Source organism: Anser brachyrhynchus, assembly GCF_964034855.1.
Source record: "Anser brachyrhynchus genome assembly, chromosome: 1".
NCBI lineage: Eukaryota > Metazoa > Chordata > Aves > Anseriformes > Anatidae > Anser > Anser brachyrhynchus.
Genome location: NC_137694.1, coordinates 61,394,358 through 61,421,006, shown reverse-complemented (window position 1 = coordinate 61,421,006; position 26,649 = coordinate 61,394,358). Strand labels below are relative to the sequence as shown.

The following is a 26,649-nucleotide window of genomic DNA, read 5'->3' as shown; positions in this document are numbered from 1 at the left end:
GTTTTGTTGATGAAATTTCAGCAAAAGGTCATTTAAATTCGTTCCTCTGCTGTTCTAACAGGATTTTTACCTGCACACACCTTTTAGTGGCTGGCAGACATTTAGTGGCAGGATTTGTACCGACTGCGCATTCGTGCAAGTTCTACCTCGCTCTCCAGCTGTGGAGATTTATCACCTCAGCCCCCAGGGGAGCGTGTTATTTATTACGCGAAGATCACATAGGCTCATTCAGGTCCAAGTACCCCACCTCTAGAGCTGTAGGGAAGCTCTCCAGAAGTTCCACAGCACTCACAAACAAAGTACGCTTTAACTTAAGGGTTTCTTTTATTGAAATCGGGACAGAAAAGCCAAAGACTTCACTCCAGGGCCCGCTTCGGTTCCGCAGACCTGCGAGCAAGAGAAGAGGCTCCTGAGAACCTTTTTCCCCGTCTTCCCACGGCAGAGGCAGGGGGAGACCCCCTGGCTGGAGCCCCCGCTGCCTTCAGCCGTTAGCTGCAGGGGGCCACGAAGCCAAACGCCACCCTCCGGGGGCGGGCGGGGGGTACGGGGGGGGGGGGGGGGGGCCGCACCGCGCTGCTGCCGGCGCCTACTCCGCGTCGTCCGGGGGGATGCCGAGCTCCTCGTCCGTCCACGCCGCGGGGTCGGGGTAGGCGAAGTGGCCCTGCAGCCATGTCGTGAGGCGCTGTCACCACACGGCCGGGCCCGATCCACCCCCCCCCCCCCCCCGTCCCTCCGTCGCAGCGCGGCCGCGGCTCACCCACCAGCACCATGTCGGAGCTGTGCCACAGGTGCCACAGGATCCAGAACCACATGAAGCCGCTGAGGATCTCGCTCCGCACCGCCTGCGTCCGCGTCAGCTCCGGGAACTGCCGGTACCGCGGCTCGATGTGCGCCCCGCCGCCCGCACTGCAACGAGCGCCTCGCTGACGGACCCGGACCCGGACCCGGACCCGGACCCGGACCCGGACCCGGACCCGGACCGACCCTCCCGGCCCGTCCCACCGCGGCCCCGCTGCCCACTCACTGCCGCCGCCCGATCCCGGTGCCGATCCCGGTGCCGCCGGCCCGCAGCAGCCGCCCCGCGCAGCGCCCCAGCGACGCCAACATGGCGGCGGCGCAGCGCAGCCCCGCGCCCGCAAGGTCATCGCAAGGCGCCTCGGCGGCGGCCGGCACCAACGCGCCGCCGGGGGGGGGGGGGGGAGGAGGCTCCTGCTCCTCGGGGCTGACTTGGCGCACGGAGGGCGCAGAGAAAGGAGCGAAGCCACCTCCGCAGGCCAAATACTGTCTGTGGATAGCGGCAGAGAGGGGCGCAGCTGCTCGCCGTTAGGGAACGGGCTGAGGGAACAGCCGCTCCTCCCCCCCGGGGCGCCGCAGTTGGTTCAGCCCGAGGTGCCCGGTCGCGTAGCAACGGTGAGGGCGCCGAGGGGAGCTGCGGCGCTGAGGGGAGCCGGGGGGAGCCGGGGCAGCGCTCCGGGGCCGCCGGGTGCCGCTGAGGAGGCGCGGCCCTGGCAGGGACCGGCGCTCGGTAACGGGTCCCCCCCGGGCTGGTCCCCCCCGGGCGGCGTCTCGCCCAGCGGGGCCAGGCTCCGCTGCGCGGGTTGGGAGCGGGTGGGTGCCGGACCGAGCCCTGCGCCCGGCCCGTCCGTGAATCGCCGTGTGAGGAAAGGCAGCGCCCTGCGTGGCCCTGAGCAACGGCGTCACCGGCAGCGCCTGCGGACAAGTGCGGGTGCAGCTCGGTCAGGCAAAGCTTACTTTTACCGGGCGAGATTTGGTCCGTAAAGCGATTCCACGGAACCGTACAGGGCAGCACTCGGAAAGAGGCGTCGCTGACAGGTGGAGGTCCCGAGGGAAGGAACCCTCGCCTTGTCTTGCCCTGGGTTTACGTTTTCTTTGCTGGGTCTCTGAAATAAATAAAAACCAGTTTCATCTAAACCAGTTAACGTCCCAAACTCCTACCTCTAACAGTGCTCAGCTGACATAGCACGGGTTTTTTATGCCCACCCTTTGGTCCTCTTTGTAGTTAACAAATTTTAAGTTCCCCGCTCTTCTGTCTTGCAATAGACATAAACTGTTGCTGAAACAGCATTACAGAGAATAGTGGCAAACTATTCAACCATTGTTTTTATTTAATACCTGATTAATTGATTAATGCAACGTTAGTATATCTTTTCCTTTTTTTTTTTTCATTAAAATCTGAGTGCTTTAATATAGGATTCGTAGTCTGGTTGTCACCTCAGCCTCCCTACTCCCTTGCATTTTGTCTTTCTCTCTTCTCTCAGACCCTGGCACACCGTTGCCTTTCTCATCTCTCTCAAACGTTTCGCATGCTGCTCACCTCTCAGGTCCCCTTGCCGTTCTCCTGCCCAGGCCACCTGGCTCCGGTGCTGGCTCTGACCTGCAAGGGCAACGTTGTCTTCCGAGACTCAGTCCCTGACTCCATTCTTACCTGGCTTCTGCTCCCTTCATTGACCTTGCAGCTCACGCTTGCTGGATGAGTTCTGCTCTCTGGGTAAGAAGTAGATTGCAAGAGGAGCGACCACTGCTTGTCTGCAAGCTGCTGTTTGAGAGGCAGGGACAGACCGACAGGGAGGAAGCCGTGGGGGCTAAGATCGATTAACCAAATGTCATAATAATGAGAAAGTAAAACTATTCTGATTTAAAAACCACATCCTTAGTGCTTCCTTCACGGTAGAATAGAATGCTGATAGGCTCCAATGGTTATATGCTGTAGCATTTTTTTTAGATAGTTTTTTCTCTCGATTTTAAGGAATTAAGATGATTTGTGGTAAGCTTACAGATGAAGAGCACAGTACAGTGAAATATATGATGTAAAAATTAAATCAGAGAGAAGTATCATACTGGAAAGTAAACTTCCATTTTAAAAGTAATACTCCTGTTTAGGGATTTGAGTGTTCAAAAGTCCTGCTCATATTCTGCTTCCATCTCCTTCCCCCTTCAGACAAGCTCCATGCCCATCTCACACGTCCGGTGTTGTCACATGGCTAATAAAGATCCCTTTGGCTCTGTGCTGCCAGGATGTTCACTGACACAGTAAGTTCAAAAGCTATAGATGGGTCACTGATAAGAGAAGAAGAAAAGCTAGGAAACAAAGACGGTTGTGCAGGGCAGGGCAGGGCTGGTGGGATCCCATGTGGGTTTAGTTTGTTTCCATTGCAGCAAGCTACAGAAGTTCTGTGACCACGGTCCTTACTTCTTGGATTTGTTTCCTACAGCTTTCCTGTTTGCGCATGGAACCCAGATTCCCTCTGCATGCCCGTGGTATCCTCAGAAAAAAGGAATTTCATTCATTCATCCTCAGAGGCTTCCAGTTTCCTGAGGGGAGCTCGTGTGCTGGCAAGGAGAGAGGCTGATGGCTATTATTACCTGGGCCATGTTGCACAAGAGGTGAAGGTAGCTATTCGCTCGGAACCGTGCTTGTAAAGCGCTCTCCCTGGGCTCCGTGTGTCTTTTTTCCTGTCCTTCCCGTGCCTCGCCATGGCACTGCTGTAGGGTGGCTCTCCTGTGAGCCTGCACACTTTGTGACCACAGTTCTCTCCCCACACCCTACCTTCATCTTGTCTTTGTGATCATCACTGGCTGTTTGCTGTGAAGAGTTCTGCATGTAGAAGCAGCCTGGAAATCAATCAGGCTCAGGGGTTACCAGACAAACTAAGCAGGTCCTTTATATCCCTCTTGTCTACTTTCACTGTGCAGCCTAGCAGCGCAGTCAATTGAGTAAACAGTCGTAGTAATAGCGATCCCGAATGTCCCCCTGCAGGAGCCACTTCCTCCTCACTGAGCTGAGAGCTTTCCTTGTTCTCTTCCTTCTGTGTTTCTGGAATCTGTGGTGTAACTTAGGATGCCAGACAGAAATACTCCCCTGCGGTCTTCCTTTAAAAATCCAGTCCATTTTCCAGCTCAGGGGCTAGTTAAATAAATGGTGATGGCAGTAAAGCTGTGGGAGCCAGTATGGGGTGAACAGGTGTTGGCCAACAGCGTTATTTGTGTAAGGGCTCTCACGGACCTGCAGAGAAGGCTGAGATTCTCACAGTAGAATCTGCCCCACACCCATTGCTGGAGGCTTAAATTAAAGTACTCAAATTTGTGGCGGCTATGGCTTTTTACTGACTTTTTAAAGGTTTCCTGTCCTTTTGGTTACGATGTAACTAGCTGCATCATATGCAGCAGTTTCTTTTGGCTACTTGGGTGGATGGTTTTCCCAGCAAGGCTCTTTCTTAGGATGCTAACTGTGCTCGTCTGAGCCAGGTAAGCCTACTAAATTCCAAGTCCAAAAGGCAAGGAAGAGAATGGCTGTCAAGCCCCTTAAGCCCCAGCTTTTTAATTACGTTAAAGTCCAGCATGGACACGGTACAGTGAAAAACCTGGTGGAGGAGGACAACTGCGTTCACAGATCACGTTCCTGGGAACTGGGATTTCCGCCATTTCCCTCTTAGCACTTGTGTTTGGGTGTTAGTTGGACCCGGATGTCTGTCTTGCAAACTGCGTGCTTTACTCCTGTAGGGCTCGAGGGAACGCTTTGTAATCGAGTTTGACAAAAGTCGCGCTCTGAAAGGCAAGGTTGGGCTTCGCATGCAGGAAACGCCTCTCTACGACATCCTCCACTACGAAGATGCCAGGCGACAGCCACTCGCTCCAGGAGACAGGGTCCTGGCACCATGGGAGGCTAAAGCTGAGCGTTTTGGCCCAGGCACTGTGCTAAAGGTTGTGGAGAACGAGGAGGCACACTTAGGTACGAGGTATTGGCTTCCTAATCAGCGCTAAACTCGCCACAGCTGCTGGCCACGACACAGAGAACAGTCTCGGCCATGGAGAATTCACCACTTGCCGCTTGTTTTCTCTTCCTTGTCTTTTTGTTGTTGTTGTTGGCCCTGTGCATCCTGTTCCTTTTCAGTGTTAGAATTAACACCGCCCCCAGAATTAGCCTTTGTTTTGTTCTGTGCGTGGAAATGTCCTAAAAAACCAAGGTGGGCTTGCTGGGAGGGGTGGGGCTATCCCACCAACACAAGGAGATAAATGCTCCTGGCCCTCATGAGTTTCACCTAATAATCTCTTAGTCTAGTTTCCAGCTTTGGCAGGATAAAATCCTGGCTCGCTCTGGCTAGCAAGAGCTTTGTTGTCTTTTGCCTCTTCATAGGAAACTCAAAAGGACAAATTCTAAACCTTTAAAGAATGAATCACGTAAGGTGCTACAAAATTGTCTGTAACTCATGCTATTACTTTAATTGCTAGTTTATAGGAGATACATCACACAGGTTACCCTCTTTCTAATACCTTTTTCTTTTTACTAATATGCTCAGCACAAAACCGAAAGGGAGTGCTTGTCAGTTTCTGGAACGGGCAGACCAAGGAGGTACCTGCTGACCGAGCCCTGCGCATCCCCCTGCCCCTCAGCGAGCGCATCATCCTGGAACTGCAGATGCCTCTGGCGGCCAGGCAGATGGTGGTGGAGTCCAGCTCGGATTACCCGTACGTGGTGACACCGGGTTACAGACCTTCAGGGCATCGCAGACAGGGGCGCTCAGCTCTGGAGTGCTGGCCAAGGGGCCTGCGTTCAGTTCAGCCCTGTGCTACGTGCAGCTGCAGGTGCACCTTGCTTCCCCGCTGCTGCCGGGCAGCCTGCGAACACCCTCAGCCCACAGGGCACAAAGTGCAGCAAGAAGATGCCTTCGTGCCAGGAGCAAGCGTTGCTACAGAAGAGCTCAGCAAGAAAATAGAAGAGCAACTGTCTGAAGTGAGGATTTCCTCTTCAGAAAGTGTTTCCAGAGAGGAAGAGAAGAAGGAAGAGAAGAGATTGAAGGCAGGAAATGCTCCAAAAGATGCTGAGTCTTGTTTGGAAGAGGACAAGGAGGTTTTAGATCCTAAGGTAAGAAGTGCTTCATACTGTCTCTTAACACGTAGTCTGCTATTTGTATAATTTCTGGTGTGTTACCTTACCTTTTCTGCTCTTGGTCCTGAAAAATTACAAAAGGTTTTGGGTGTGACCCTCGTGTATGCCTGCTAAAGAACAGGGACTGTCTGACTTTACTCCCCCTTGTCTTCCTAATCCTTTGGTGTGGGGAAGAGCTAGAAGCTGTCATTCTTTGTCACTGGCTGGAGCGGACTCCTAAAACCTCTTCCACATTTGCAGGATCTGAGAAGTGTTGCTTAGCCCAGATCCTCTACATCCTGCCTCTGCGTAAAGGCAGGAAAAAGTGTCAGACAATAGACTTCACGCTGAATAAGGATTACAGTAAGGATTCCTCAACACCAGGGCAGTCCCTGGCATAACTCTGTTAAAATATTTCTCAACCATGGCAGAGGCATCACTCCTGTGAATCAAAGGCCTTTTGTGATCCTTCGTAGTTGTTCTGGTGCTTGTGAGCAGGGTACTGGGCGAGGGTCAGCAAGGAGGAGGTTCACGTGCACCAACTACTGCCAAGCTTTTTTCCATTGCTCTGCAAGGGTTAGAATGTGGATTTTTGGCATGTGCCAGGAACGCTGTCTTCCTGCCGGAGCTCCTCTGGCCTGATCTCTCTGTGCCACTTTAGACCCTTCCAGGCAGTAGTACTGTCATTTTTTTTAGGCCATTTTAAGATGAGGAGGAAACCAAAAAGTTATCAGAAAGTACTCTACTTAAGAGTTTTTTATTTCTTCGGTAAAGAACTCCCATGCGCTTTTTTTTCTTCCTCAAACTCGAGTTGCAGCATAACATCTCACACTGCAAGTTCAGGAAGCCAACTTTTTCCGTATCAGGTCTGGATCATGATTGCATTTCTCCTTGTTTCTAGAGTCCCCAGAGGGAGCCGGCTCATGCTACCATGGTCGATGCTGCTGTCAGCACGGACAGCTGGCTAATGGAGGCAGTCCGCAAGGAGGAAGCAGGCAGCAGGCAGCAGGGTGCTGAAACTGACGCTCATTTTAAACACAAACACGGTACTGAAATCGTAGCTATTTTATCCAAATATAAAAATTGCTTAAAATAAAAAAAAAAAATCATTGCAGTGGGCCAGCATGTTCTATAGCCATAGTTCTTGATGCATCGAAAGAGAACGTCATAATGCCATGCTGCGTACAGCCAGCTTCATGCAGTACGCAGGTATTAATGGCAGCTTGGGTTGGGAAGCTGTTCGTCTTTTTCTCAGGATGGATCTCTTTTTCAGATGGAAGTTGGGGTGTTTCTTTTTCTGGCATTTACAGCTACTACAGCAGCAGCTTTTGAGCTGAGTTCTCTTAACTTTTATCATAATGCTCACTCTATTATTATTATTTTTATAAATATCTTACTTTAAAAATTCATCTGTAATGTTAGCTATGATTACAGATAACAAAATGATTTCACCAGGACTGTTCAGCAGGAAACACTCCTGCTCTTATTAAGTGATTGCTTTATAATGTCGTTGATTAAACTTCTGTTCCCCTGTCACTCCAAAGGGTTTGGATCATGCTTTTAATCAAGTTGGTGCCGTTCTCATTTAAGCTTTGTGACAAATGTAAGCATTGCAGTAAGGATTCTGGAAGCCCAGAGTTTTCTCCAAGTATTATAGCTTCTGTAGTGCTCTGTGACAGTGCTGTTAGAGGGAGTGAGTCACAGAAAGGCATGTTTCCTCCCAGGGGCGTTCCACCATCATTCTGTGCAGTAACTGCTGCTCAAGTCCATGCTGTCCTTAGCAGAAAGGTGCAAGCAAACTCTGCCCGTGTTCGCAGTCACCCAAAAGCTAGGTAACTGTTAGCTCAGTGTTGTAGCCAAGCTAATTTCTCCTGTCTTGCAGCAGGATTTATAGGTCAGGCTTTGCAGAAACGTATCAGTGTTGGTTGTCTCAGAGCACCGGCAGAAGATGCTCATGCCTGTTTGCAAAATACGACATAAACAAACCCTTAAACTGAGTAGCTGTAAGTGTAGTCAATGGTCTTGTGTTAAAGTAGTATTGTAAAAAAAATTCTTGGTTGATGGCAAAGGTAAACTTCTTTTTTGAACACTGAGACCTGATCTGGGGAGACTAAGAAACGCCTCACTCCATCAGAGGAAAATGTTGATACTTAGTTATAAAAGTCTTGCTTGAACATATTTTATGTGAAAAGACTTTTTTTTTTTTTTTATAATCTGCTTTCTTTTTATAAGTTACCTATAACTTCATATGTCCCTGCTCTAATTTATCTAAAAGGCCTTTTTGAGTCCAGAGTGGCAGAAGCTCCAATCCGGCCTTCCCAAAGGAGCCCTTCCCTGGGAACCAGTGCTTTGGATCCCTTCAGGCAACAAAGCTTCTTTGACCGAGTGAATCAATCACTGGAGAAAGACAGGCTGGCCATTGAGTCAGCTCTGCGTGTACAGAGGCCACACAGCACCTCCAGTGCGCAGGCTGGGAGATCCACAAACCTCCTGCATCTTCTAAAAGACAAAAGCATTGCAGTAAGTACTTGGCCAGACTAGTTTTTAGCTATTAGGATTGAGTGATTTGTTTATGTCAAGTGAGAATATACTCTCGTTTGATGTTTCTTAAAGGCTTTTACATAAAAAAAAAATATATATATATGCACATGTAAAATAATGGCTATAATGCATAAATAGAAACATAAAGTTTCCACTTGGGAGTCAGTGATGTACAGGAACAGGGCACTTCTGGTATTTGTGCTCTGCACTTCTGATAGTTCTTTTTTATTATTATTATTTTATTTTAGATGTAATCTTTCCTAAATTATCCTTCCAACCAACTCTGCTGGATAGGAGAGAATTATTCATCTCTTACAGATCCTGAGAGCAAAAAAGAGAAAGTCTAGCTAGCCAGCTGAATTTCGTGGCAGGGAATGCACGTCAGGGCTGGGGTGGAACCTCGAGTCTCCTGATCCTTAGGCCAGTCCTTACCTGCTAGATAACGCTATTTGTTCATCTCCCACCTATGAAACACTTTGGATTTTTTTCTTTGATCTTTCCCTCCACAAGTCATTAATCACAAACCACTCACAGGGCGCAATTTTGCAAAGGACGGTAATACACTGAAGAACAAAGGTTCTTATTATGCCTAGGAAGTCGCTGATTTCTCTTAACAAGCTGATCTCTGTCAAAATACTACGCGAGTCTGTCAGGAACTGTGATAATAAGGAGGCAGTGGGCATTGTTTGAAGGCCCTGTAGGGTTTCCCAGCTCATGATATTGGAGATGTCCTCCAGAAAGACCTGGAAGGAGATGTTATGTTTTCAGAAGAGTGGCTAATGGCAAGAACGTGCTAGTTGTTGCTGGGAGCAGAAAGGAGAATGCATCTGAGAGAGCAAAATATTGTGTGGAAACTCTGTTTTACCTTTAAACATCTCTAGCAACATAACTAGAATGCATGTCTAAGTACTGGTGATGTTTCCGTGCTCCTTCCCTCATGTAGGGCACTGTGAGAAGTACAGAGGAACCAGCTGAACTATCGCACTACGGCTGTGAAGAGAAGCCTTGTAGGTGCTTCCTCTCACAGCACAGTGTGTTTAAAAATGCACATTAGAAACACTGCCCAGCACTGAAATGCAGTTACTACTGAAGAAAACATGAAGACTTCTTGACTATGGGTAGAAGTCTTGGACAACAGGAAGTGAGTTAGCATAACTGCATAGAAATCCAGGAAGATGTTCTGTTTCTCCAGAGGGAGGCAGATATTTCTTTTTCTAATGTCTGATAAGGAATCCGTAGTACCTACAGGATTTGTTTTTTGCTTAGAAATCAGTCCTTAACCGTGCATCTCAGGAGAGATGGAAAGAGATGGACCTCAGCAGAGCCAAGATTGAGCACAGAAGGGGACAAGAGGAAGAGAGGCAGCGGAAGAGGCAACAGCAGCAAGAGGCAGAAGCTCTCCGACGCCAGCTACGCCGGAACAACCAGAGGTAATACCTAGGAGCTGTTTTATTTTGTTTGCTTTTTCCAACCATCCGACATTTATTAGAAATCTCCACTCCTCGGTGCTGTCATTCAGTCTCCGAACATCACACGTTGCACATTATACTAGTGTCTGCAGAGTCACGATGGCTCAGTAATGGGAATAAAATTGGTGCTTGAGGTATGAGTAAGGAGGTGCCAATGGACCCATAGCCTTCAGCATTAGCTCGAGGGCAAATTCCCTTCAATCTCATCCCCAGAGCCAGAGTCCTTTTGCCTCCCTCACCTGCCCCACAGTCCAGTTACACTTTGCAGGTCCTTTCCCCCACAACCTTCCTCTTTCCATCTCTTCTCTTGCCCCTGTGGCACCACCACCATGAATACGCAGAGCCCCCAAGTTGCCTGGATTTGTCCTACAATCCATTTCCTTGGCTCCTGGTCTTCAGGCCCAAGAACACAGAGCCACGCCAGGTTCTGTAGTCAGGTGAGCATATGGCTGCACTTAGCTCACACCAGGCACCAGCCCATTTGGGGGGTTTGCCACCTCTGTTTAGGATACAGGCTTAATCTTCATAATGTAACAGAGTCCTGTAATATTAACTGAGCCCAGATTGCCATAATATCTGCTTTTCATCTTACACACTTTTTTTTTAATTGCTTTTATTTTCTGAGAAATTTGAGAAAATTTGTTTTGGAAACAGGCAGCGATTGCATCAGAGAATGTTGCAAGGGTTGGAGAAACAGCTGGAGCACAAAGACAGAGCTTTGCAGCACATGGCATTGCTTCAAGCAGCGTGGTCAGAGAGGAGCAGGAAGGAATCCTTCTTGTCAGAGGAGGAGAACAGAAAGGCAAGTCAGAGGCTGCAGTTCTTACAGACACGGCGATTGCAGAGAGAGAATTTGCTTGCAGAACGCAATGAAAGGAGCTTGGCACAGGAAAAAGAAAGGCTGGTAAGGGACATTTCAGAAAAGTTTTGCCTGTACTACTACTGTGTTTCCAACTGTAGCGCCATCTAGAGTATTTGTCGTTCACCTGTTTTATATCCAATATAATTACATCATTTGGAGATGATACATAAATGCAACTTTCAAATGTTAACTTTTCTTTAACATGCATACAGATCAAAGATGGGAAGTGAATTTTTCTGTATCTGTCATAGAAATAGTCTTTCTGCATGGAATAGTCTTCTATAAATAGTCTTCTGCAAGGAATGAATTTCCACAGATTATTATAGAGTCATAGAATGGTTTGGGTTGGAAGGGATCTTAAAGATCATCCAGATCAAAACCCCTGCCATGGGCAGGGACATCTCACTAGATTACGTTGCCCAGTGCCCCATCCAACCTGACGCTGAACCTCTCCAGAGATGGGGCATCCACAGGTTCTCTGGGCCACCTGTTCCAGTGCCTCAGCAACCTCATAGCAGAGAATTTCTTCCTTACATGTAATCAAAACCTACCCTCTTTCAGTTTAAAACCATTACCCCCTGCCCTGTCACTACATGCCCTTATGAAAACAAAGTCTCTCTCTGTCTTTCTGGTAAGTCCCCTTTAAGTACTGAAAGGTTGCAATAAGGTCCCCGCGGAGCTTTTTCCTCCCCAGGCTGAACAACTTTTCTCAGCCTCTTTTCAGAGGAGAGGTGCTCCAGCCCTCTGATCAGCGTTGTGGTCCTCCTCTGGACTCGCTCCGACAGCTCCATGTCCTCCTGCTGGGGCCCCAGAGCTGAGCGCAGGGCTCCAGGAGGGGTCTCAATGGAGCAGAGGGGCAGAATCACCTCCCTCGCCCTGCTGGCCCGGGGTACAGGTAGTTTTCCAGGCTGCAAGTGCACATTGGTGGATGAAAAATTGGATTGGAACTGGCAGTGTCAACAAGTCCTTCTCTGCAGAGCTGCTCGCAATCCGTTTAACCCCCAGTCTGTACTGATGTTTGGGAATGCCAAGACCCAGAGGCAGCACCTCGCACTTGGCCTTGTTGAACTGCAGGAGTTTCACGTGGGCCCACTTCTCCAGCCTGTCCAGGTCTCTCTGGATGGCGTCCCGTCCCACTAGCATATCAACTGCACCACACCTAGCTGTCATCTGCAAGCTTGCTAAGGGTGCACTCAATCCCACCATCTATGTCATTAATAAATAGATAAATAATAACAAATTAATGAAATACACCTATTTCTGAGCTATGCCAGTGATAACTGTAGATGATATTCTGACTAAAAGCTTTGCAATTGCACGTCATTATTTTTACATAGGATTTTCTGAAGAGCAGAATGCAGTCACAGCAGCAAATGCTGAAGCAAGACTCCCAGGAGCAGGACAGGCAACAAAAGCAGCACCAGGCTGCCAAAAGGAAAGTGTTCCAGAACAGAAACCATTCACAGGAGAAGGCGCAAAAAGAAGACCAGAAACACTGTGACCTTCAGCAGTACCTCAGGGAACAGAATCTTTTGATGCTCCGGGCATCGCTGCTCGCGTAAGGAAACGGCAGCGTGGGTAAGCAGGTGCCGATCAGTCCACAAACCCGTTCTGCACCTCGATGTCCGGCACTGTGCTGCAGTCTGGGTGCCTGAGCGCAGCTGTGACATTAGGACTCGTGGAGAAATCTTTTATCTCCCTTTCATTGCAGCCAGCATGCATTTTCACTGCTCTGTCCCTTAATTTTTTTTTTCCTGGGGTTACTGTTCTGTCCCACCTGACCACTGAGTGGACCCCCACCCCTGTCAAACTGTTCTTCGGTCTTAGGCTTACGCAGCAACCCCGCTGACAGGCCCAAGTCTGCAACCCAGAGCTACGCTGGTACTTAACATGAAACACAAGCGTAGTGCTGCCGTCCTGCCCCACAGGCAGCTGAAGGGGGCCAGCCGTTTCCACAGCAGTCAGCACCTGTAGAGTTCAGTGTTGTAGTCTGGGACTGGTGAAAGAGTCATGGGGCAATCCTGAACACAGCAGCGGGTGACACGTTTTAATTACTTTCAAGATACCAAGTGACAGAGAAAGGAATGAGTTAAGTGGCGTAGGCCACACAATTTACAGTACTAAGTGAAGAACAAGAATGAAGGTCAAAAGAAACTCCCCAGGAACGAGTCTCTCAAGCTCTCTCACAGCTACTGTAAAGTAGCATGGCCATCGGCACAGATTACGTCCCACTGTACAAGGTGGCAGGGGAATTAAATACAGGCCTGAAAAGACTTCTGCTGCTGAATCCTGGGAGCTTTCTGCCCTGCTGTGTTTCTTCCAGAACAGGGCCAGAAGAGCACATTTCTTAAAGGTCAAGGACAACATAAAATAGAAAGTAAAGCTATGTGATGCTGGCGTATGACTTACCTTGCTACGTTAACATCACATGAAATACGGGGAAGGAGAGCTGGAGACCAGCTGGATGAAAAAAATGTACATGCATACAGTAGAAATTATCCACTGCAATGTCCATCATTAACAACTGACTCTTGCAAGTGTCCCATCGCACTTGAGTTGCAGAGATCCGTAGGAAAGAAGTCCGTACGTATGAAAAAGTTGTGCTACCTCCTGCCAGAAGCGCTGTGGGTCCAGAGCTGCTGTAGGTGGCAGGGCAGGAATCCAGTAAGAGGAGAGGTCCTTCAGAAAACCTGGTAGGACGGCTTGGAACCATCCAGCTTGGGCTGCAGGTTAGTGTAGATCCCTCCACTGTCAGTATTCTTCATAAAACGCAGGCCATTTCCCTAGAGGAAGAATGACTTATAGAAAACCAAAATGCATAAAAGAAACTTTCTTTTTTTTTTTGGGGGGGGGGGAACTAGGTGAAAACCTAGTTACCAACCAGAGTTCAGGATGCAGCTGGCTCCTCACTCCCCTATTTGAAGTGCATGACTCGCTTTCCTTAGTGAAGTGTGGCATCAGCCACTCCCAGGGACATGCTACCACTTTTTCCCCTCCGCAGAAAAGAAACATTAAGACACACCAGGAGATGCTTTTACACAACAGGAAAGGGGAGAAGAGATGTGTTTCTAATACATTGTACACTGATTAGCGGCAGTGCCTTTGTTCACAGAGAGGAGGAGGAGGTTATTGTCACATCCTGAAATGCTTTCCCTCTTCCTCATATCATCACAGATACAAAATATAGCAGCAGTGTCACAGAGAATGCCTTTATCAGCTTTGGGTAGCAAAAAATGCAATGCACATGGGTATTTAGGAAATGAGAATGGACATGACACAGTTTGCTGGAGCACTCAAAGCTATATTGAAGGGAGTTTTTTTGTTTTTCAAGAAAGTGTGCTAGGATATAAAATAATACAAATTAAATTTTTAAGTAATACCCAGAACCAAACTGGATACAAAATTTAAATGCTGTTGCCTGACATTCTGTGTACACATAGAAACATGTAACGCATTTTCTGGACTATCACTCAGCAAAGAGTGCAGGTATTATGAAAGCTCGTGCTTTTTACAGGAACACATCACCAGTGATAAAAGACTCTAAAAATTAAAAAAAAAAATGCAAAAGGGAGTTTCTCTGAAATTCTGCTTAATCTTTTGAATGGCCGACAGTTTCTTAGCACTAAGTCTCAGACTGTGTTCCTCCAGCAATAACGGAGAGGTTATGCCTTTAGATTTCCCCCGAAAAATTAAGGTTAAAGCTAGGTCTGTCATCCCAATGTTTACAAACTGTTCTAAGGTCTTAATGGCTAAAAGGGCTATCTTTAACTTTAGGATCCATAATATGCATGAACCATTCTGAGGTTTTTATTACAAAAAAAAAAAAAAGGAAGGGAAAGGAAACAAAGAGGAACCTGAGTATAAAGTAAAGGCTTTGAGGGTTGTTTCTTATTGTGTTTTTTTTTTCATTAAGGTCTGAAAAAAATTACATCTTGCTGCATATTTGCAAGCTCCATGTGAAGCACAGCTCTGCCTTTTAGACACCGAAGCCTACCAGTTGGTTTAAGCTCCGTTTAGCCTCTAGATGAAGTTGGATGAAACGTGCTGTTGGTGAAAGTGTTGGTGGCTGTGCCTAAGACCTGCATAACCACTGAGAGCACAGCACTGCAGGGCACTGTGCCCAGCGCTGGTGCCGGCTGGGTGGGAACAGGTAGGGGGGTATGGGGGGTATGGTATGCACACTGCTGGGTGAGAGGGGGTCCCGGTGGCAGCACATGGAGGTTTTCTTTAATGTGACGTTCAGGGGTTGCTTGCCTCCCCCCCCCTCCCCCTTTTTTTTAAATTAAGACAGTTGTCTTACTCAAAATCATGTAGTGGTTAGGACAATAACGTACCCAGTTATGAGTTTAAGTCTGCCTGGACTTACAAACACAAGCCTAGATCTTAAACGTTACTATTAAACTCCGCTGCTGCTTTCTATCCTCAATCATTTGGAAATGGAGCACTTCCTAATTAAAGTAAATGAAATACACTGAACAGAACTCTAAACTTATTTTTCAGACTTCAATTATGTATCATTAATCATTATTTTATAATCACCATTAAACAGCCAATCATCCGTGTACATACTTTCTCTTCTTTGCTTAGCCCTCTGAAAACAGACTACTGCAGCTACCCTGCGTGGCTGCAATTTCATGTAAAGCATATCTGGGAAAATATTTAGTATTATGGTATTCCCAATCATTCATAGACTTGTGTTTCTTACCATAAGAATAAGGCCATAAAATAATTTTAAGAGTACTATTAAAATAATTGACTTTAAAAGCCATGTATGACTTAGCTCATTTGTTGATGATTTTAATTATCCAATTTAAATATTCACAATGTTTTCAGACCATTAGGAAAACCCTTGGACTCTTTGTTTTGCAAACTATGCCGGGGGAACAAAGAAAAAAAAGCATCTGCATATTAGTTCAGGTTTTGAGTTGACTATGGTGAGAGTTGGGGGGGGGGGGGGGGGGCGGTGTCAGGGGTAGGGAAGGGACAGCAGCACAGGGAGAGGACAGACTTTTTTTAGGCTTCAACAAAAACCAAGACCAGTACAAATATTCCAAAAAAATATTTTTATTATGGAATTAGTTTTTCTGTTAAGTCAAATACTTTCTTTTGCTGTTCATAATCCAAACTCCTATAGTATTGTGCTAGAGTATGGGAGTTTGAAAAAAAAATAATCGACTGGTCTGTTTTTATCATCCAAAGTGACCAAGAACAGACCACTCCATGCAGGATCTCAGGACACTTCTACAATAAAAGTAGAAGTTAAAGTACAAAAGACAAAGAGACTTACTGGCTTTTTTCATCCCGAATTGCTTGCTTAGATGTCGGAACATCATTTCTCATACCACAGTGACAGATGAGTCAGTAAATTAACTTAAAATACTTAACCTGATTTATTTCAAAACAAGCTTGATCACTGAACATCTTTTTAAAGACTTTTAGACCAGTAAGACTGCTTTCCTCGTCAGGCTGCAGTGGTCTTGTACACCTGAACTACATGATATGTCAGCTAAAAACTACCAGAGCATAGAACCAGGTAATCGTAAGAGTCAGAACTCTCCATCTGTGAAAAATCTTCCTGGAAAATGAAGGCCTTACAACCATCCCATGTCTGGTGCTTGGCTGACATGACTGGAGAGTAATCACCACATGGCATTTCCCCGAGATACGTGAGTGTCCTCACCTTCAGCTTCTTTCTGTCAGCTCACAGGCACCACAGGTAACCCTGCACGGTGAGAGGGCAGCAGCCGCTGGAGTCTATTCAAGGACAGAAGCTGCAGTTTTGATGAGCAGTGGTTTAGCTGCCTCTAGGATGTCCAGTTCAGGGTCCAGTGAACGACCAAGACCTTCCAGAACCATAATGGCAAAGATGATGGAAGCAAAATTGCTCTCAAGCTTCACCTAGAACCACAAGAGACTGAATGAACTCAGTGGACCTTTTTCTTCCGAGCCCATTTCACAGAGGTGCCAGTTCTGGCTAAGCAGAGAGGGAAGGGGAGAAGCAGGAGAGAGCTTGTAAGTACATCTGAAACCATGCTGCAACTTCATCATTTGGAGTTTCAGAACACTCTGAGATCCAGCAGCAGGTCCAAAAAATAACAGTTTCAGGGGAAGTGCCCTAAGGGAACCCAAGAGTTGACTTTTCAGTTCCAAGTAGGGCGATAGTTTCTGGTGGTTTTTTCCCACACTGGAGTAGCAGAAGTTTAGGATTCCTGACCACTGCTAACATGGCTATAACCTGCAGTAGGATCCAACCTACCTGGAGGTGTGTGGTTGTGTAAGGGGCAGCTCACTTTGTGAAGGGCCACAAAAGAGCTCCCCATATCACAGACAAAAAGCCCTCTGTTACGCATGGAAACAAACTAGCCCCCAGTTCCCAGTACTATGATTGTTTCAAGGCACCAAGAATTCACGGAGTTGTGAGTAGGCCCTTTGTAAGGGCCTAAACTACATTTCATGTTACTGGAGACCAGCTTAATGAGTCTTACTGACTAAGAGCTCTACCTAAGGAACGTTTAGAGGGACCCTCTGCAGGCTGGGTACGCTTATGGCTGACAACCTTCTCCTCTCCAGTTCAGCTCACCATAGCTATTGATTTCCAAGGTTGTTTCCGGCCATAGGAGCTTTTTTCCAGAAAGTTACAAGAAAGAATCTCCTTTCTGGGAGCAAATCCTCACTTTGAGGGCTCTAACGTACCAGTAAAATGGCCTAGTGCTGTTACATAAAAATACATCAAGAAAAGTTCAGGGAAGAAAGCGTGCAGTGATATACAAATGGTGCCTACATTAGAATTCCTTTTCTGCTTCTAAGGGAATATAGAAAAGATAAGAAAAACTACATCTTACAGCAACACTTTACTAAATATTTTCCTAATGTATAATATAAAATTCCTTTTAGTAAATAATATCAACCATTAAACGTAGTATTAAGACAAAATCCACCAAAATAGAAAGTGGTCTTGGTAGGATGTGTATAAGGGCCTGGGAAATAGCACGCCTACAACCCTTCCATGCCTTCTGTCAGTCCCCCTCCTTGACGTTCATTTCAGGAGTCACAGGCCCCCACTTTGACAGCCCTTCATGATCCCAGTACTTCTACCTCCCCAAATGAACTCCCAGCTGCTGAAGGCAGACAGTGAGAGGACCTCACCTTATGGGTCATCAATAATTTAAAGACATTCGAGAGGAGATCTGCCACCTGAAGCTGGAATAGAAAAGGAGACATTAGCAGCTGATCAAAAAAACCTGTGGTCAAGACAGTCACGTGTGACAGGTAGGATTCTAAATGTTTGTTAGCATTTAGTCCTGGCAGTGGGACAAGATCACTGGGTTGACAACAGCCAGCATCAAAGTATGATCCTCTCCGCCCTGCCCAAGACTGAGAGTTCAGCTGTGACCCACGGTTCTTGTTAGAAATTTAAAAAAACAAAACTAAACACATGTTTTTTGTTGTAGTTAGAAGGAAGTAAGAAAGGATTTCAGGGACTTTTGCACCATCTGAGGAACTAAAAGCTCCAAGTACTGGTTGGTGGTGCTGAGGGGATCACAGCTGGCCTTTCCACCCAGACCATTTTGAAAGCGAAGCTGCGCTGAATTACGGGTACGTGAGGGTGGGACACTGTATGTGGACTTGCCTTTCCCAGGGCGATGGTGTTCCCCCGGACTTTGGTCACTAGTTCTGCCATTTCGGCTTTGAATCGCTCAATATCCTGGCACTGGTTAGCACGGGCATGATGAAGGATCAGTTCTGCCACTCTCTCCCCCTGGGAAACAAGCGGAAAAGAAAAATCAGCAGAACTAGATCACTGGTACCAGGCCTGCGGGGAGCTGCACGCTGTTAACCCTGCAAGGCCTCTGCTGCAGATTCCTGGAGGAAGCATACTGCAAGGAGAACTCCCAGGGCCACACTTCCCATTTCCAGCAACAGAGACACAAGCAATCAACAGAAGCGGGTGCAGGAAAAGCAGAACTGATCTAAAACTCCTAGCCAGTATCTGGCAAAGACCTGCTCTGTTCTTGCAGGTCTTGTAGGGGAGGATGTAACAAAGATTGTCTCTCAGATAAAAGTTTTGGGGCAAGGGGGAATAAATCCACAGGATTAACATTTTCTTCTCAACAGAGGAGGAGATGGTGCAAAGAAGGGCATCTAATAACCCTTCCCTACAGGCTAAGTCCAACCTTCCGTTTGCAAACCATGGAGGGAAGAGCGAGATGATTCTATACCGGGACATTTGGCAAGAAAAGGAGGAGGCAGCAGGGAAGAACCGTATCCACGCTACACTTTGAGTGTATTACAAGTTTGAGTGTAATGAGTGACATTACAGCTCCTCTTGGATGATGTGTCTGACAGTGATGCACAGAGTCAGAGGCCCCGGGTATGGCAAAGACATTTGGGGTAAAGTTTTTCACCTGTAGATCACAAATTAACCCAACCATGAAGGCCTTGCAAGAAAACATTCAGAGTTTTTGCTTATCAACTTAGAATTAAGTCTGGCAGTACAGAATGGGCCTGAATACATTGATTTTAGCACTGACTTCTGGGTATGCTTCATCAGATTGGACCAAAGTAAAATGTGTCCCTCCTATATGCTGATGAGCCATCCAACCCACAGCTGAGAAACAGCAACACGCCAGTGTGATTACAGATGCTGTTCTCAAAATGAACAGGACACATCAGACTGGATTCTCTAGCCCATCTGAGAATATATTTTAAAGTGGGAAGGAGGAGAAAGAGGAGCCTGGCAGATGTCAGACCCCCCCCACACACACCCCCGCCTGTTTAGCTTGTCTCTCCTCTCTATACACTGACATAACAATAATATGGAGGATGAAGGTGCAGAAGGAAACGTGTGGAAGATTGAGATCTTAATCCACTCCCTCCTCTTCTGTAGCAAAACCTGGCCAATCCTGCAACAGCCTCTGAAAGGAGCAGCCCCCAGGCAGTCCCAACTTGCAGCAGAAGCACTCCAAAGCAGGGAGGCGCAGCCACCACTTCCTGTTAGACACCTTCAGTCTCCTCGGCCACTGAAATCGCTCCACTCCCACAGCCTCCTTGCTTTAGCTGAGCATCTCATCCCCGTGTCTGGTATAGCTTCCCAGCTGGCAAGTCTCCTCTCCCCTCCTGAGGAGGATTGTAAGGGGACACACAAAGAGCACTATGCTTTACCCACCAGGCTCCGCGGCGCTCTCCCTTCCCCAGCCTCACCTGGCCCTGGACCACAGCCGTGAAAACCGCGCGGAAGTTCTGCATGTCAGCGCTCTGCAGCTCCGCCACGATCCCCGCGTCCAGCAGCACCAGGCAGAGCCGCCGGAGGGGCGGCTGCACCTCCACCACCAGCGTGTCGCACAGGTCCACGATGGCCGTCCGCTCCCCGCCGCCGGTGCTGGCCTGGGCCGTGCCTTGCACCAGGATGTTCCCGGGGTGCAGGTCAGCGTGCACAAAGTTGTCAACAAAGACCTGGAAGACAGGCAGGCCTCAGAGCAGCCGATTCCAACCAAGCCTGCCCACGCCAAACCCCAGGCAAACAGCGTGGGTTTGTTCCCGGACTGTTCCCTGCCCTTATTGACACACATCACCTCAGGCGGCAACACAGTAAATGGCTTCTGCTGCAGATCAACCCTGCTGAAACAGGGCGGGTACTGCTCGCTCCGAGTGAGTCAGCAGAGCTGCGTGAGGCAACCCTGCCATCTGCTAGAGGTCAGGTAAAACAGCAAGGAGTCCCAGCAGGGAACGGTACCTCTCCCTGACCATTAACCCTATGCCCAACACAGCCTGGAGGGCCTTGCCAAAGAGAACCAGTAAGAACAGACCATTTGCCACTCACTGGTATGGGGTTTAGTGCATGCATAGGTTTGTCTAGTCCAGCACATCAATACAGCTGTATTGAAAAGTAATGAAAAGTTAGAAGAGGAAACAAATGCATGTAGTGCTTCTCCATCTCTGCTAGCAGCTAGCAGCAGAAAGGACTAACAAGAGGGCAAGCACAAGGTAATACTTCTCCACCAACATTCTTGGCAAACTGAGGCTGCAGGACTTCCTACCCAAAGGCGATTCTCTCTGTATCTGGTGGATTTCTCCACCTATGAATTTGTCTAGTTGTCATGTAAATAATTATGGCAATGTGAAAATAGAAGGGGTTTTGGGCACTGCCTGAAAAAGTGACCTCTGTTATTTTTTGTGTCCTCCTTACTATTCTAAGAAACCATAAACAGTAGATCCATATTTATTCTCTCACACCCATGACTCCATATATCTGCATTATAAACGTACTCCAATTTCTCTACTTTTCAGAGTTGAGAGTCCCAGTTATTTCATCATTCCTGCAGAGAAGCCATTCCACACTGGTAATTGTCCTGGCTGCCTTCCTCTGCACCCTTCTTAGTTCCATTACAGCCCTTGAAATGGAAGATCATGGACGGCGAGGGACTAGAAATGTAGAATATTCTAGACAGGTATTTGGTTTATATATGGCCTTAATGTTTCTTCTCTGCTCTTTAAGTCTTTTCTATTCCTAGAATCTGGAGGATTTGTTTTGCTCCTAACCATTACATCTAATGTCAGCATAAAACTATCTATTGTGGTTCCACCATTGTTCTTCTGAGTGGTAAAAGCCATTTCAGTGTCTGCCGTCGCATATGAAGTTGTAGCTGCAGCCTCCCCACTGCCTTCGCACAAGGTTGCAGTTATCAGCTGAATCCCACCTGACCCTCGCTGCCCGCTTGCTCAGCACTGGGAGGTTCTTTTGCAGCTCTTCCCTGCTAGTTCTCATGGCTTCTCAGAAGCCAGTTGTGTCACCTCTCAGCACTCCTTTCCAAATCACTTTTGATTATTTTGGCAATACAAGAACTAGACAGCCAGAAGTTAAATTGTAAGCTAAGCCTGGCTGGGTTTTTCTTTACTCCACATTTAGTTCTGCCTTAAAGAAGGTAGTTTTGGAGGGGTCAATAAATAAATAATAGCTAGCTGTTTTCCCTGTGAGTCACATCCACAATATCTGCACAGAGCCTGATATTTGCTAACTATATTACACTTTACAGCACTTAGGCAGTACATGAATATTCATTAAATCGGTCAGTGGGTTTTGTAAGCAATGCTCTGATCAAATTGCACAGCAGGACCCTACCGTGTGCAAGCAGATCTCCCTTCTGCAGCTAGAGAAGCTCTGCGTCAAAGCCTACAGTAGTGACGTGTCTAGTCTGGGCTTTACTCAGCCCTTGTTACACTGCACATGAAGTAGACACTCCCTCTGTCATTTCAGGAGCTGCAGCGCCCTAGCAGCCCACGTCCTGGGTTACCACAATACCTGGCGTCCATGGGCTGGCTCCAAAAGGCACAGCTGTGTCTTTGAGTCCATGGGGAGAAGGGTAGAAGACGTGGGAAGCAAATAGGTTCTGTTCTCTCTTTAGCCACAGTGCCTTATTACCCCAACTGAATAGCTTCTGTGGGAAAAGCACCTTCACTTCCAGCCTCAGCCAAGTGCGTACCATCTTTAGCAGCATGTCCATGCCCATCTTTGCAAGTCTCTGCCTCAGTTCTGTGGCAACCTCTGCATGCAGGTAGCGCGAAATGGGCTCACTCTCCTGAAATAAGGACAGAGCTGGAGTCAAATACACCCCGTGTCCCACTTTGACCCATATGTTTACATAGGTGCTGAGTTGAGGAAATGCAGTAAGAATACTTTAGAAGGGACCAGCTCAGTGGAGACAGTACCTACTGTGATGGAGAACATGAGAGAAGCAACGGTTTGTGCTTTAGAAGAAGAATGTGATGCAGCCTGGGGCAGAAATACCCTTGCCAGGATTGCATGCACAAAACCTATGGCTGAGAGTAGCTTTGGTCTGTGATTCAAACATACACAAAGGAAGTGGGACAAGCATCAAAAAATGTGTCAGATTGCTGAGCTCCTTGCTTTGACCCACCACAGAGGGCAGCTGGAGCGTGGTGTTGGTTTGCAAAGCACAGGCAAGCACACGGTGGCTGCACACGCGGCTAGTCTGCTTGGTTTTGAGCCAAGTGTTCACTTCTACACGGAGCTGTCTGCCACCTGTCTTCTGGGACGCACTGTTTACAAACAAACCCTAGTGGAAGAGACACTGAAGGAAGGACACCGATCTCTTCAAGCAAGTATGAGAAAAGCATCCTTCCGCCCGTGAGTGCTCGTTCTCAAAAGACGCCTCTTTAGTGTTCTCCTAAGTGCCTTCTCTCTGCTATCACTGTTCCCAGGCTGTGCAATTCTCACCTCAAATGTTTCCACTAGAACATCGGTTGTTACCAAAGGGCGGACGGGAGTTGGGAACTTCACGAAATCAACATGCAGGAAATTTTGCCGGAAGCGCTCCAGATTTCTGGCTTCGTAGCGTAAGTCGATCTCAAGGGAGAAAAAGAAAAAGCAGGTTGGGAAAGAGATGCAAGTAGATCTTCAGGATCCTCAATGAGGATGTTACTGTGCAGTGCAATGCACAGTACCAGCAAACCTGTTAAAAAAGCCAGAATCGAAACAGAACAAGGAGTGGTGCTTCTCACATGCTTATAACTTTCCTGATGGAAGAGCAGAGTAAGGCTCGGTAATGAATGGCCCAGAACCCAGCACCTCAGAAATACAAGTTACTCTTACTATACAGGCAGGGTGTCCCCAAAAAAAGACCAGGACTGCACTATTTTCCAGGTTGAGATGGATCCTGAACCAAAGCTAACTGTCCAAATAGCAAGGCAGGCAGACAGGGTGGGAGAACTGCAGCCCTAGCCTCACTTTACAGACAGACAGGCAGACATAGCAGGAAGAAATTTACTCTAAGACACACAAAATAATCCGCTATGAGAAGCCATAGCCCCAGCTTTTCAGTGATCCAGTGCCTCAACCCAAGGCCACCTCTCCCTCCAACAACATTCTTGTACCTTCTGCAGTCCACTGCTGCTGCACAAGGACGTGGGAGGGAAGATAACCTTGCCTCACCTCCCTCACCCGGCAATGGGAAGCATCATAGGAATATTTCTTGTTCTTTCAAAGAGAAGTGAAAAATGACAACAGGCCTATGAGATGCTCTCCTGAGCACCTCCTACTCCTGAGTCTTCAGAGCATCCAGAAAAAGCTCTGCACCGCTTGACTGGTCCTAATGACCTTAAGTCATATCTGAATACAGTCAAAAGCTTACAGCATGGGTTTGCTTGAGTATATTTCTTGCAATAGAAAAAAAAAAAGAGTTAAGGTTTTCAAAGGTTTAAAAGAAACTTCAGACTCTGCAATCTAGACACAAAAAATGAAATTAGCAGGTAACGGTTCATTTTAACAGAAATATAACAGTAATGAACTCTGTAGGAAAACCTTTGTCAATATGGTAGTAAGGACGTTTCAGCACTGCGTCTTTATAAGACATTAGTGAATCAGGACACGTTTTCAAAGCTATTGTAAAGTTTAACTTTACCAACACTATGAGTCTGATGATGATACAATATAGACTGTTATTAACTCATTTAAAACTATATTAATTATGCTAATAAGTATATACCTCAAGGCTAAGAAACACAACCAGTGAGTACAGATTATAAACGTGTACATAGGACTAAAGAGAAAAAAAACGTCTGAGCACTTGTTCAGAGAGATTCTTCTCCTACAGAGAGGCCTTTCACCACTGTTCACTTGTCCTTCACAGTCCTGCAAAAACGACTGCAGCTATGTTCATCAGCTGTTCAGGTTGCTTCCTAGAAAATATACTCAGTCTTGAAACAGATTTTTAAATCTAATAAAGATTGTTAAACTTATCTGTTGCTTTGCTTTTTTATATTGTGAGCATGTCAGGTTTCCTACAATAACTTTATGTGAGTGATTAATTAAAAAATAAGCAAGCCTTCATCTAGCCCTTTAAAAAGAAGCTGTACAGATGGAGTTAGAGCCAGTCAGAAGGAAGGAAATGGTCAGTTTTACTTCAGTATGCAAAGACCACGGCACTGTACATACCTGCTGAATCATAAGCTTCTCAAATTCCTCCACAATCTCTGTCAAACTGAGCCACTTGAATCCAGGGAGAAGTCCAAGGATGTGGCTACCCATCTTCATGATAAACAGATCCATCTGGACTTGGTGAACTAGCCCAGGATGCAGGACCTGCACAAGAAAAAATGGTGACGAGATCAACTCTCAGAACACTGTAAAAACGATAGTCTATTTCGATCAGCTAAAACGATATATTCCAGAAAGACAGGATCCGGTCTTTAAAACTAGGTGCTAACAAGGCTTCACCAGCTAGTTCTCAGGAGAATTCTTACTTTGCCATGGCTTAGGTCATAAAGAAACACTTTATGATTTTTCAGATGGAACACTTCTCAGCTGAAGCCTACAATTTCATCCCATACCATTTTCCATTGCTTTCATTCGCCTGCCCTCTTCCTGCCATGTATTACAGGCTAGCATTTGTAACAGCTCAAATGTAAAATTTCTTCAAATAAACTTTGCTGGAAAGAACCGATCTGTTCCAGATTTCTTCATGTGAAAAGAAGACTCATTTTCTGAAAGGTGACACCAAGATTAATATTCATTCTTTTTATATGAATTGGGCCTTTGCAGGCATTTCTGGTACCCAGGCGCCATGCCAAATGGTGCCACAGGCAGGATGTGTACTTGGGTTCTCCAGGTTGGCAAGAGTTGGGGCCACTGCTGTCTAGATTACAGCTGGCCAGAACCCAAGCACTGAGGAAAGTTAGGCAGGGAGACGAGTGTCACTTCTGCTGCTCCACCTAGCCCTAGCCAGCCTACCCATCTCCATGGGAACCAAAGTCTCCTTAGCACTGTTCAGTGCACTCCACTTTGAGACATCTGCCAGTACGATGTATGACTTACTTTAATGGCTACAGGCGTGAGATGTCTGGCTGGTGAAGGGTTTGCATTCAGGGGCGGTTTGGCCATCTGCTCCACACGCCGCGTTCCGCTCACGGGACTTTCGGGGGAGCAGCCCACTGGGCTCAGCTCCTCCTTGCTCCTCTCTTCCCACCTCCCCTCACTCTTCCTCTTCCTCAGCCACCTGAAGAGGCCTCTGAAGCCTGATGCCTCCCACGCTTCAGAAGCGGACCGTAACTCTGAGCACTGCGCCGGCTCCTTGGCCTGGCCGCCAGCGACAGCCGCGAGGTCGGCGTAGGCTTTATACACCTGCGCCACGCAGCCCGAGCCCACCGGCTCCTGGCTTTGGAACTTGAGGACGCGCCTCCAGTCCTCGCCGAAGGCCTTCCTCAGCAGCTCGTCGGTGTGGGCCCAGGGGTGCGGGCTCACCTCGACGTGCAGCTTGGAGAACTCGTCACAGAAGGCCTCGGAGAAGAGGTCCCTGCGGGTGCTGGCCCACTGGCCCAGCTTGACGCACGTCGGGCCCGCGGCCTCGGCCGCCCTCCGCAGCAGCCGCAGCCACAGGGCGCCCAGGCCGGGCCGCAGGCGGCTCAGCGGGTACAGCAGCAGCAGCGGCCCGAAGCGCAGCAGCAGCCCGCAGGCCCGCAGCCCCAGCCGCAGCACCAGCACCAGCCGCAGCACCAGCCCCCGGGGCGCCCGCTCCCGCTCCGCCGCCCACAGCGGCCGGGCGGGCGGGCGGCGCTGCCCGGGCACCGACGCGGACGCGGCCGGCACCGCCAAGGCCACGGCGGCCCAGCGGCCGCCCCGCAGCCCGCCGCGCCCCAACGCCGTCCAGCCGGGCAGCACCCCCCGCGCCCCGGCGGCGCGGCCCAGGCGGGGCAGCGGCAGCAGCCGCGCGGCGCCGCCCGCCGCCATCGCCCGCCCGCCGCTACCGGCCGCGGCGCGGGGCGGCGGGGGGAGCGGGCGGGCCGCGGGCGGCGGGCGGGGACGGACCGCCCGTTAAAGGGACACGGCGGGGCCGCACGGCTGCGGCTCCGCGCCCGCCCGCCAGGCGGCGCCCCCA

At 48.2% G+C, this 26,649-nt stretch overlaps 3 protein-coding genes across 11 annotated transcripts; 1 reads left to right on the top strand and 2 right to left on the bottom strand.

Annotated features, from left to right (window-relative positions):
- Positions 1-305: 305 nt before the first annotated feature.
- Positions 306-1,160, bottom strand: NDUFB2 (NADH:ubiquinone oxidoreductase subunit B2). 2 transcript variants are annotated; one of them, XM_080569029.1, is made up of 4 exons: positions 1,025-1,160; positions 762-906; positions 570-661; positions 306-387 (listed from the first exon to the last, which is right to left on the bottom strand). In XM_080569029.1, exons 1-3 carry the CDS (start codon positions 1,105-1,107, stop codon positions 587-589), a joined length of 303 nt encoding a protein of 100 aa, XP_080425155.1. In that variant the 5' UTR covers positions 1,108-1,160; the 3' UTR covers positions 306-387; positions 570-586. The 2 variants fall into 2 exon arrangements, with proteins under 2 accessions (XP_080425155.1, XP_080425156.1); XM_080569030.1 differs by lacking the exon at positions 570-661.
- Positions 1,161-1,281: 121 nt separating this feature from the next.
- Positions 1,282-15,230, top strand: LOC308183199 (uncharacterized protein). Of its 7 annotated transcripts, none has more exons than XM_080568952.1 (12): positions 1,284-1,410; positions 2,343-2,509; positions 2,960-3,051; positions 3,234-3,411; positions 4,522-4,750; positions 5,319-5,884; positions 6,789-6,933; positions 8,163-8,407; positions 9,695-9,858; positions 10,552-10,801; positions 12,097-13,488; positions 14,673-15,230. In XM_080568952.1, exons 2-11 carry the CDS (start codon positions 2,492-2,494, stop codon positions 12,319-12,321), a joined length of 2,112 nt encoding a protein of 703 aa, XP_080425078.1. In that variant the 5' UTR covers positions 1,284-1,410; positions 2,343-2,491; the 3' UTR covers positions 12,322-13,488; positions 14,673-15,230. The 7 variants fall into 7 exon arrangements, with proteins under 7 accessions (XP_080425081.1, XP_080425078.1, XP_080425077.1 ...); XM_080568951.1 differs by lacking the exon at positions 1,284-1,410 and adding an exon at positions 1,524-1,726; XM_080568953.1 differs by lacking the exon at positions 1,284-1,410 and adding an exon at positions 1,524-1,833 and having other exon boundaries at positions 3,234-3,405.
- Positions 13,405-26,540, bottom strand: ADCK2 (aarF domain containing kinase 2). 2 transcript variants are annotated; one of them, XR_013942351.1, is made up of 9 exons: positions 25,590-26,540; positions 24,711-24,857; positions 22,995-23,123; positions 22,240-22,335; positions 19,961-20,212; positions 18,390-18,518; positions 17,906-17,959; positions 16,440-16,657; positions 13,405-13,542 (listed from the first exon to the last, which is right to left on the bottom strand). XR_013942351.1 is itself a non-coding variant. In XM_080569007.1 (8 exons), the coding sequence occupies exons 1-8, from the start codon at positions 26,499-26,501 to the stop codon at positions 16,514-16,516; spliced, it is 1,863 nt and encodes a 620-aa protein (XP_080425133.1). In that variant the 5' UTR covers positions 26,502-26,540; the 3' UTR covers positions 15,915-16,513. The 2 variants fall into 2 exon arrangements, 1 of the variants encoding a protein (XP_080425133.1); XM_080569007.1 differs by lacking the exon at positions 13,405-13,542 and having other exon boundaries at positions 15,915-16,657.
- Positions 26,541-26,649: the final 109 nt, after the last annotated feature.

Bases quoted from the DNA above. Each gene is read 5' to 3' on its own strand.
- LOC308183199 (XM_080568952.1), top strand. The intron at 8,408-9,694 runs GTAAGTACTTGG...TTTTTTGCTTAG, and splicing joins TAAAAGACAAAAGCATTGCA to AAATCAGTCCTTAACCGTGC. The intron at 9,859-10,551 runs GTAATACCTAGG...TTTTGGAAACAG, and splicing joins CTACGCCGGAACAACCAGAG to GCAGCGATTGCATCAGAGAA.
- NDUFB2 (XM_080569029.1), bottom strand. From the start codon at position 1,107: ATGTTGGCGTCGCTGGGGCGCTGCGCGGGGCGGCTGCTGCGGGCCGGC. The intron at 907-1,024 runs GTGAGTGGGCAG...CGCTCGTTGCAG, and splicing joins ACCGGGATCGGGCGGCGGCA to TGCGGGCGGCGGGGCGCACA. The intron at 662-761 runs GTGGGTGAGCCG...ACATGGCTGCAG, and splicing joins ACAGCTCCGACATGGTGCTG to GGCCACTTCGCCTACCCCGA.
- ADCK2 (XM_080569007.1), bottom strand. From the start codon at position 26,501: ATGGCGGCGGGCGGCGCCGCGCGGCTGCTGCCGCTGCCCCGCCTGGGC. The intron at 18,519-19,960 runs GTGAGGCTGGGG...CTTGTTTCCCAG, and splicing joins CGGCTGTGGTCCAGGGCCAG to GGGGAGAGAGTGGCAGAACT. The intron at 16,658-17,905 runs GTGAGGTCCTCT...TTGTGGTTCTAG, and splicing joins AATTATTGATGACCCATAAG to GTGAAGCTTGAGAGCAATTT.